The following is a 10,933-nucleotide window of genomic DNA, read 5'->3' on the forward strand; positions in this document are numbered from 1 at the left end:
TGTCTCGGATGGCTAAGAATATTTTCAGACATGATAACTTCGGATGACTAACTAAATTTTCAGACATAATAACTTTGTATACATTATAAAATGCAAAATTAATTATAAATGTTCTGAAATTCTCCCAACCTGTCATGCATTTCAGAGCAGGAATCCAGCTGGTTTGGGAAATTTAGCTTTTTCCATTTATAACATAATCTTTGTTAATAGTGTTGTCAATTGGTTTTATCTTGGGTGGTACCCAGGTTCAGCTCCTACTCAGGTTCTATTTTCACAAGTGATATATTGGAGGTTCAATTCTTGGGTGGTACCCAGGTTCAGCTCCTACTCAGGTTCTATTTTCGCAAGCGATATATTGGAGGTTCAATTCTTGGGTGTTACCCAGGTTCAGCTCCTACTCAGGTTCAATTTTACCCGTTGCCTATGGGGTTCGAGACTGTATAATCCTTGGGTGGTACCCAGGTTCAGCTCCTACTCAGGTTCTATTTTCGCAAGTGATATAGTGGAGATTCAATTCTTGGGTGGTACCCAGGTTGAGCTCCTACTCAGGTTCAATTTTACTCGTTGCCTATTGCCTATGGGGTTTGAGAGCGGGGTGCTTGGTGATATGAAAAAATATATATTATAAAAAGAGTTTCCAAATCAATTTTAATTTCCATAATTTCATCATAGGGTTTCTTCTTACTTTATGGTCGGTAGCTTTCATTTCGGAGGTGAACAAATTATTATGATATTCTTGGTATCTGTCTCGGATGACCACATAAATTTTCAGGCATGATAAGTTTGTATAAGTAATAAAAATGCAAAAAGAATTCCAAACATTCTTACAACCTGTCATGCATTTCAGAGCAGGAATGCAGCTGGTAGCCTGGTTATGGAAATTTAGCCTTTTCCATTTATTACATGCATAGTCTTGTTAATATTTACATATATTATCTAAAAGTGTTGCCAAATCAATTTTAATTTCCATAATCTCTGGTAAGGTGTATATATTGTTTGCATGCTGTACTTATCAGTGAATGGTCTCTTTTGTTTTAAACTGTTACGAGGGCTTGTTGGAATTGAAATCTTCGTTCTCGAAGATTAGATTGACTGTTGTAATCATCTATTTCCACTGGCCCAATCTTTCCTTTTGACTCTGCCACTGAAGAAGGTGAAAGCTATGCCCACGGACAGATGATGCGAACTTTGCAGAGTTTACCGATATTGCCATGTTTCATGAACGTTCATCTAATCATGACTAATGATCATCTCCAATATATTGGCTTGTCTTCAATAATTGCGGACTTTGCTTATTTTGAAGTATTGATTAGAACTTTGATTTTCCATCTGGGAATCTACTTTTATGGCTAAATTGTTGTTGAACCTTTAGTACGCCTATCTTGTAATGCTTTGCAGTGTGCATATTCTGCCCACAAGATGATAAGCCAATGTAAGTTTTCACTCATTAGAAGGGTACCATATTCTTAGATGCAATTTCCATTCAGAAGTGATATACAAACCGGGCCTTTTAAACTGCCGTTAACCTTCCATTGTCGGAATAATGCTTAGATGCCAGGCACTTGTGGTGTAAGCATTTTCCATAGGATGACAAGCCACAGTAAATTTGCACTAATTAGAAGGTACCATCTGAAAAGGTTTTATCTAGGGTAAGTGTTTGAAGCGAAGTTTTGCTTTTCATCTTGAAAATGAGAAATTACATTCAGATGAAACCTGAATTACCGTGTTTGTTTGATCATAAGTAAATTTGCACTAATTAGAAGGTACCATCTGAAAAGGTTTTATCTAGGGTAAGTGTTTGAAGCGAAGTTTTGCTTTTCATCTTGAAAATGAGAAATTACATTCAGATGAAACCTGAATTACCGTGTTTGTTTGATCATAACTAGGATGCATGTAACCTGTTATTCTGTCAGATACTGAAGAAATGCCAAATCCATGTGGTGTGGTCATAACTGGAACGCATGTAAACTGTCAATTCTGCCCGATAATGAAGAAATGCCAAATCCATGTGGTGTGGTCATAACTGGAACGCATGTAAACTGTCAATTCTGCCCGATAATGAAGAAATGCCAATCAGTGTCGGGAACATCCAGATAACATCTTGATTTTATCTCGAAATCACGATTTTTTATAACATCCCGATTTTATTTCGAAATCACTATTTTATCACTATTTTTTTTTGGCCTCGCTGATGTTTTTCGATTTTTAATTTTTAGGGATGTTTTCTAGATTTTCATCGATTTTTAATTTTTAGGGATGTTTTCCAGATTTTCATGATTTTTTTGGTTTTCTGCACCCTTGCTTTTATCCTGTTGCCGATGTTCACAACATTGTCAAAATCCTTTACGGATGTTTTCCAGATTTTCATGATTTTTCATGATTTTTTGGTTTTCTGGACCCTTGCTGATTTTATTATCCTTGATGTTTTCCATATTTTCTATGATTTTTTGGTTTTCTGGACCTGGCTGATTTTATTATCCTTGATGTTTTCCATATTTTCATGATTTTTTGGTTTTCTGGACCCTGCCTGATTTTATTATCCTTGCTGATTTTATCCTAATGCTGATGTTCACAACATTTCCAAAATCCCAATGCCTGATGTTCACAACATGGCCAATGCCAAAGGCATGTGACGTTGTCCTAACTGGAATTCATGTAACCTGTCATTCGTGTTAATGCCAAAGGCATATGACGTTGTCCTAACTGGAATGCATGTAACCTGTCATTCGTGTCAGGTAATGAAGAAACTGCAAAGCCATGTGGTGCACATGTGATCCCTTGATTTACACTTGTCATCTTTCAATAACTACAAATTCAGGACACTGGTCTTACACTGGCAATTCAGGACACTACTCTTACATTAGCAAATTCCATTTAAAAGTGATTAAAATTATCAAAACACAAAAAACTGGGCCTTTCAAACTGCTGTTAAATTTCCGCTCTAGAGGTAATGCTTGGAGAGCCAGGAGTTGTGGTAATAACAATTACTAATACAGTTTATCGCCACCAAAGAATGCTTATGATAGATTACACATATGCATGACTAGGGCTTATTCGAGTGATTTCCCGGTATACATGGAATCATTCTTCTCTTCTTACTATACATGGAAATCTTACTTTTTCTTCGAATATTCTGTTAGATTTTCTTTTTCTTGAACTATATAGGGTGGATTATTCTTTTCCACCACGAGGGCTTATTCGAGTAATTTCCTGGTATACACGGTATTATAGTAATTTCATAGTATAAACGGAATTTTTTTTTTCTTCCGAATATCATATGGTAGATTATTTGGATTATTTTCTTTTCTCGATATACATGGGATTTTGTTAATCTTTCAATCTATTGTAGGTTTCTTTTTTCCTTAGAATACATATGGTTGATTATTCTTTTCGGTTTCCAAAGGAAAATATTTTATTATTATTAAAATTACATATTATATATTATATTTTGGATTTTGGAAATTTTATTATTATTATTATTTTTAAATTACATATTATATTGTGGATTATTCTTTTCTATATAATAAATTATTATACGCTTTTATTGCACGCTTTTTTTTACCTTATGGGGTAGAGATGTGTAGGCGTTGTGTATGGTGTTGAGATGTTCTCTGGCTTTACTTTAGATGTTAGATGTGTAGGCGTTGTGTATGGTGTTGAGATGTTCTCTTGCTTTACTTTAGATGTTAGATGTGTATGCCTTAAATATATGAATATTTTTTAAATGTCGGGTTATAAATATTCAACTAAATCAAATTATTTAAAAAAATAAAATTTAAAATAAATGAAAAATTAATAATTAAAATAAAATTGAAATAAAATAGTACATTTATTAGAAGTTTAATATATATAACTTAGTAAATAAATGTAGCTTATTTAAAAAAATAAAATTTAAAATAAATGAAAAATTAATAATTAAAATAAAAATGAAATAAAATAGTAAATTTATTAGAAGTTTAATATATATAACTTAGTAAATTTATTAATAGATCAAATATCCATTATAACACAAAACCATTTCATAGGTTATAATGCTCACATCTACATAGGAACTTGATTTATAAGAGTATAAAAGCACTAGTTAATAGTTGTGTTTTTATTAGTAATGAAGATAGTTTATAATGCATTTGTGTGAATGCAATGTTTATTTAACAAGTATGGCTAGTTGTCCAATAATTTGTTAAGTAAATGATAAAAATATAGATAGCAAATTTTTGTTTGATGTGAAAAAATAATTTTATTGCATATATAAATTGAATATATGCTTTGCAATATCACTTGAATGGTGTGCTATAATTCAGGTGTGCTATAAAGAATTGACCGGTCACGAGTGACGAGTATGGATATGCCCCATTTAGCTCGTGACCGGTGTGAATATGCACCATTTATTAATTATAAAGAATTGACCGGTCACGAGTGACGAGTATGGATATGCCCCATTTAGCTCGTGACCGGTGTGAATATGCACCATTTATTAATTATAATATTATTTTATTTGTAGCATTGTTTTTCTTTAGAATTGCTTTGTTCAAATTTAGGGTAGTGAATGGTATTGTTGGTGAAAATGTGCTATTTTTCATCCTGAATTTTTTTTAAAGGTTTTTCTATTTGATGGTTTTGGAATATAACACTTTTTCCTTTATTGCAAAAGAACCTTTTGGTTTTAGAATAATTCTTCCTTTGTTATTTAACTCATGAATTTTTTTTAAAGGTTTTTCTATTTGATGGTTTTGGAATATAACACTTTTTCCTTTATTGCAAAAGAACCTTTTGGTTTTAGAATAATTCTTCCTTTGTTATTTAACTCATGAATCTCTGTTTGAATAGGTTAGAATTGCTTTGTTCTCAAATTTAGGGTAGTGAATGGTATTGTTGGTGAAAATGTGCTATTTTCCATCATGAATCTTCTTTTTAAATGTTTTTCTATTTGATGGTTTTGGAATATAATACTTTTTCCTTCATTGCAAAAATGCTTTTTGTTTTTAGAATAATTTTTCCTTTATTATTGAACTCATGGATCTATGTTTGAATAGGTTAGGCTTGTCCCAACATCTTCTTGAGGCATGACACATGGAAGATATTATGGATGTTATAGTGGCGCCTTCTTTACAATTAGTTTCGCTATTTGTTGAGAAGATATAATTTGAGTTGGAGGTTGGAATATGAAAATTTATATTTTGTTCCTTCTCATTTGAATTTGATAAATTGTTTTTGATGATTTGTAGAATAGGTCCCTAGGATATGCAACCATTGAATTCCCAATACGATGTCTACTCCTCCCAATGGCATGATGTAGAACTCGAATTCTAATTCGTAATCTTCCAATTGCAACTTAACCTTGTTACATTTTGCCAACTTCATTCGTCCATTTTCCATTTGCTACCACCACTCATATGTTTGCAATTGGAAATAAAATAGATTTTGTCTTTTTGTGACATTTATATCTATGAAGTTATGGGTACTTCTTGTGCCTATGAGTATGATGACGTCTTCTTTTTTAACATACCCTATTAATTTCAATGTTTGGGGTTGTGCTATTCTTGTTATTGTGGCAAGCAATATCTTGGGCATGGACTCCTCATTTTTCGTATTTGGAATATTATTTTCTTTCTTATATTATTATTCTAAGTTATTGTTGGATGTGTTAGATTGTTCTTTGGCTTTACACTTTTTTTTGTTGTTGCATTTGTGCTTGGGTGTCTAGTTGTCTTCACAATACGTACATTTGGTCACCCATTTCTTGTCGAAGCCCTTGTGCTAGTTCTGTTATTCTCTTAAGCAAGGAGGTATATACTTGTCAAGCTTGTTTGTGGGGAACTTTTTTTACCTTCCATTCAAATATCAATTTGATTTTCTTGGACTTGTAAAAGAGGGCTTGTTGAATTTGTTTTTTTGTTCGATCAATTTTGCTGCATGTCTGCCATCCTCAATTGTTTTAGGCTTTCATATATTTATTTCAATACAGATATAATTTTATAGTCCACATATGTACATTTTTAGCAATTGTTCATTTGTAAATCATTATCATTTTGTCTAGTCGCCCAAATTTCCCATTTGTGTGTATAGTTGTTTATGTTTCCCTTCTATTTAAGATGTACAAATTTGTTGTATAAATCATCATTTTCTTTGCCCTGAAACCTTTTTAATACGGTAATCATAAAACTTTGTCATTGAAAAGAGAGAACATCTCATTTTTTTGTCCATGATAGGAACTAGTTATAAGTTTCCCCTCTAAATTGTTGGAAGTTGTCATTATCTTTTCCCTTTCACCTAGTGGGGGGTTTGATTCAAAAATCCTCTCCATTTTGTTGACCCAAACCACTACTACTTTACGGTCCTTGTTGTTTTTATTTCGTTGATGATTTCTATTTGGAATTTTTGTGTGATATTGATTGTTTGAAAAAATTATTCCAGGTGGTTCTTGATGGTTTTGTTCATTTTTATTTTTTTGGCTAGGTATCAACCTTTAATAAACTAAGGGTTGCGTTGTTAATGCATCTCCCTGCTTAATTAGTTGACTAGTTTGTTTGACATGATATTTAGGTGTCTTGGTTGTTTTGTCCTTGTCGTTGTTCTTCTTGATTAGCGCAAATTGCCATCGATCTTCAAATTCTATGAGATGATTATCAATCTTGTTTCTTTTCTCTATTTGTTAATTCATCTTCTCAATCAATAGCTTTTATCCATCCTTGAATTTTGTTTGCATCTTTTCCATTTTGAGACAATATCTCATGTTATTGACTTCGTCTCTATATTGGTTGACTTTAGCATTTAGATTGCTGTTGTTAATTATTTTGAATTTATTTTTTTCCTTGTGGACCCCACCTTTTTCTCTTTTAATTATTTTATATTATCTATCTATCTTTATATATATGAAATAACTTTACAATTAACTAATTAAAATTAATAATTAATAACCTTATAAATAATGAAGTTATTAATAATTTCATAAGCGACTTGTTTTTTCCTTTTTGAATGTTATGCAACCAACACACAAAATATAAGAAAAGATAGATCAACAACTTCAAAATCAACCTTTTCGAGGGGGCAACTTCCTTTACATTACACAAATGAATAATTCTTGGATGATACAAATGACAAGACCTCATTTCTAGATATAGGAGTTTAAGGGGTCACAATATAATCAAAGCCGACATAACAATAATAATGTAAGGGCACAAGAATAACAATAGTGGGCTTCTATGGGGTACAATAATAACAATATGGGGATAACATGGGCACAACAATAACAATAAGGGGCTACAATGACAATAATAATAAGGAAATACACTAGTATTATAGAGTCCTAACATGTCCATCTCTTTCAGAAAAGTGTTGTCCTTAACGCTTCAGTAGTTCTTGATGTTTCTGTATAAAATTCTCATCTTCCCATGTGGAATCTTTAGCGGGTAATTCTTCCACTTGATGAGATACTCTGAAATTGATTGATCTCGTAGCTATCGAGTTCTTGTTTCTGTGACTACTTTAGGTTCCAATATGATTTTTCCTTCCTCGTCAAGTTCTGGTAATATTGTTTGAATTGGGAGCTTGTCACCTATAACCTTCTTAAAGCATGAAACATGGAAAACTAGGTGCACTTGGGAAGCTGCAAGAAGCTCTAATTTGTATGCCCTAGTACTATTTTTTTGCAACACCTTGTACGGACCATAATACTTTAGTGATAATTAGGCCGATAGGCCTTCCTTTGAAACAAACTTTCGTCGTCCCTTTGTTCCTCGGGCTGACACGTGGAGAGTTTTGCAATCGCGTTATGGGCTGACACGTGGAGAGTTCTTTACCGGCCGTTACAAGTCGCAGCGTTATGCTTATTCCCTTGCGCGGGTACCTTCATTTGCCAATGCCCGTTTCCGGTTAAATGCGGTGCCTCGAGCGCATAAGTTCGTGAGTGCGAGACGTCGCGGGATCAAAATTGCTTACTGGACGACGCCTTCAAAGGGCGGTGGTGCTGAGGTCGGATCCCCCGAAGAACAAGAAGACACAAAAGAGGTCTTCGGCTGGTGTTGCCATGGAAGGATTCAGATCGCGTGGGGCACCCATGGCTTGTGTTGCAAAATATCAGCGTCCTCCTCATATGCTCGACGAAAACCCGAGGAAGCGCCGCAAGTTAACATCATCGTGGGACGTCCTTCCGTCACAGCTTCAGGTTAGTTTTCTATTTTTGAATATCTTGATCTGTAACTGGTTTTCTTTCAGATCTACTTGTTAGCATTTAGAGCACGGGGTTTCCACTACCCTGACATTCAAGCGTTCATGAAATACGTTTAAAGGGTTTTTCATCCTTCTGGGAAATGAAGAAATGGGTTTGTCTGTAGGTCCAGCCAACACTAGTATTTACTGGGAAAATTTCTGGTATCGGAAGTAGAGATGAAGGAGAGAACGCCCCTTTGATAGGTGGGGCAGAACCCTCCACCTCCGGTTCAGACAATAGTCGGTCTACCTCTTCCAATATAAAGCCCAAAGAAGAGGGCTTCCGCACTGGCTCACCACCATGGCGCAGTGATGACAAGGATGGCCACTACATGTTCGAACTTGGAGAGAATTTGACGCCTCGATGTAAGAATACGTATTTCGTAACGGTGTTGCTCGTTTTGTTTGTGATGGGTTTTGCCTTTTGGAGTCTTTAGATCTAAAGGAGGGTTCTGCTGTTGATATTAAAACTTTGTTTATAAATAGCCTTCTTACCTGATCTACTCTAAATCTTGTCAAAATATCCTGTTGTTTTGCAGACAAAATACTCAGTAAAATGGGTGAAGGTAAGCATTTAGGAATCCAGATTTCTTGTTTTTTTTGTTATTATTCAACATGTCACATGGGTTTCCTAGGTGAGTGAAAAGTGGGGTGTTAGTTATTGTTCGTCCAGGAGTTCAGATCTCCAAAGATGTGACTTGTTCTCACATCATGTGTCATGCCTGTTAAGTTGGGCTTGGCTTGTCATGCCTGGTAAGTCGGGCTGGTGTTGTCATGCCTGGTAAGTCGGGCTGGTGTTGTCATGCCCATAAAGTGTGACATCAAATCCCACCTCTTGATAGGCGTTAGATGGCTGGGACATTAAGAGTTACAAGGTTCAACATGTAGATGCATTTTTTGTTAGATGGATGGGATATCAAGAGTCTTAAGCGGCAATTATTTTAGTTTATTTAGTTTCTCCAACGTGTATATGTTTTTTTAGATTCCTGAACATGAGATGGATGGATTTTATCGTGATGGAATCATGACCAATGTTTACAGGAACATTTGGTCAAGTGTTGGAATGTTGGGATCGAAAATCAAAGGATCTTGTTGCCATAAAAATTGTCCGTGGATTACAGAAGTACCGAGAGGCAGCAATGATAGAAGTCGATGTACTTCGTAAAGTCGGCAAATATGACAGGAATGGCACCCGGTATGACAGTAGTTTTTTTCTTTTTCTTGATGCTTGACTTCGCTGTCTTAGTTCTACTTGCATAATTTAATAGATGGGCATGTTGGGTAACATACTAGGATGATTCCTTGATTTAGACATTTTTAGAACTTGGAAACGGTTCCCTGAGATGTATGCCCTTTCCCAATACAGCTGTGTGCAGATGCGCGAATGGTTTGACTACCAGAATCACACTTGCATAGTCAGTATTCTGTAGTAGTTTATATCTCCGTTTATTTTTTTCCTTAGTGCCCAAGACTATTCTCTGTTATGTATATGGTTGTTAGTGTGTTTAAGATTGTTGATGGATGCAAAAACAGGTCTTTGAGAAGCTTGGCCCAAGCTTATATGATTTCCTACGCAAAAACAGTTACAGCCCATTTCCCATTGATCTTGTACGGGAGGTTGGAAGGCAACTGTTGGAATCTGTAGCATGTGTGTAGACGATACTCGCACTTATATCTTTGCATTTGCAGTGCGAGGGCTTAAACATATAGTTTAATGTTATAGTGAATGACTGTCTGCTGCCATTAACTAGATTGCTTAGTTGGTCATGATATATCACAATTTATAACAGTGGACTGGGCCTTTACAAGGGCACTAACAACATTATCCAGGATTTTCTTCTCCTAATATTACCAATGATCTGTGGCAGATATGCATGAGTTGAAACTCATTCACACGGATTTAAAGCCTGAAAATACACTTTTTGTTTCTTCAGATTCTGTGAAGGTTCCAGATTGCAAGGTTAGATTGCTGGTGTGTTGTTTGCGATTGAGATTGCAATAGTTGGCATAATAATATCATTTGATAATACTGCTTTGTATTGCAGTAAATATTGACTCCGGCAAAAAGCTAGAATCAAATAATATAATCTATATGTTAATATTCTATAGCACCTTTCTAGCTGGTCACGTATCATATTATCGATTTTTGGGCCACAAAGATTTGGTATACCGTGCAGTGTCTACGGTGTGTTTGAGGTGAAATGAGCCCTCGTACACGAGAACGTGTACAGGAGAGGGTTGAAAATTGCAGATATATTGCATACAATTGAGTAGGCATGTGGCAGTTGTTCGGTTGTCTATTTGTGAATCTTAGATCGTATTTGGGGCGGAGTTCCTGTGAATTATTGTACACGCTGCACATATGGAAATTCCTTCTCAGCGTCTAAAATGGTTGAGCAGAAAGCTTTGTAGTGTTCTTCTGGTGTTTTGAGATGATATTTTCCTTGCATCAGAAAACTTTGTACATTAAAGGCTGTTGAAAATGCAGATGTATAATAGTAAATAATCTTCGAAAAAATACCTTTGGATCGTATCATTATGTTCAATTTCAGCCATTCAACATGATTAAAGTAAATAAGTGAACTGCCTACTTTTTCTATGAGGGTCAAAGTCATCAACGTGATTAAAGTAAATAAGTGAACTGCCTACTTTTTCTATGAGGGTCAAAGTCATCAACATGATTAAAGTAAATAAGTGAACTGCGTACTTTTTCTATGAAGGTCAA

General features: G+C 34.8%; 1 protein-coding gene across 2 annotated transcripts; it reads left to right on the top strand.

The window, feature by feature from the left end:
* The first annotated feature begins 8,031 nt into the window (after positions 1–8,031).
* LOC149259493 (serine/threonine-protein kinase AFC2-like) lies at positions 8,032–10,624 on the top strand. 2 transcript variants are annotated; one of them, XM_089418467.1, is made up of 8 exons: positions 8,032–8,164; positions 8,334–8,574; positions 8,748–8,774; positions 9,250–9,403; positions 9,575–9,623; positions 9,742–9,856; positions 10,077–10,168; positions 10,254–10,624. In XM_089418467.1, the coding sequence occupies exons 1-8, from the start codon at positions 8,057–8,059 to the stop codon at positions 10,254–10,256; spliced, it is 789 nt and encodes a 262-aa protein (XP_089274593.1). In that variant the 5' UTR covers positions 8,032–8,056; the 3' UTR covers positions 10,257–10,624. The 2 variants fall into 2 exon arrangements, with proteins under 2 accessions (XP_089274593.1, XP_089274588.1); XM_089418462.1 differs by having other exon boundaries at positions 10,077–10,624.
* The last annotated feature ends 309 nt before the right edge of the window (positions 10,625–10,933 follow it).

This window comes from Pinus tabuliformis, chromosome 6 (genome assembly GCF_031772625.1).
Source record: "Pinus tabuliformis cultivar Carrire ecotype Pingquan chromosome 6, CPIR1, whole genome shotgun sequence".
Lineage (NCBI taxonomy): Eukaryota > Viridiplantae > Streptophyta > Pinopsida > Pinales > Pinaceae > Pinus > Pinus tabuliformis.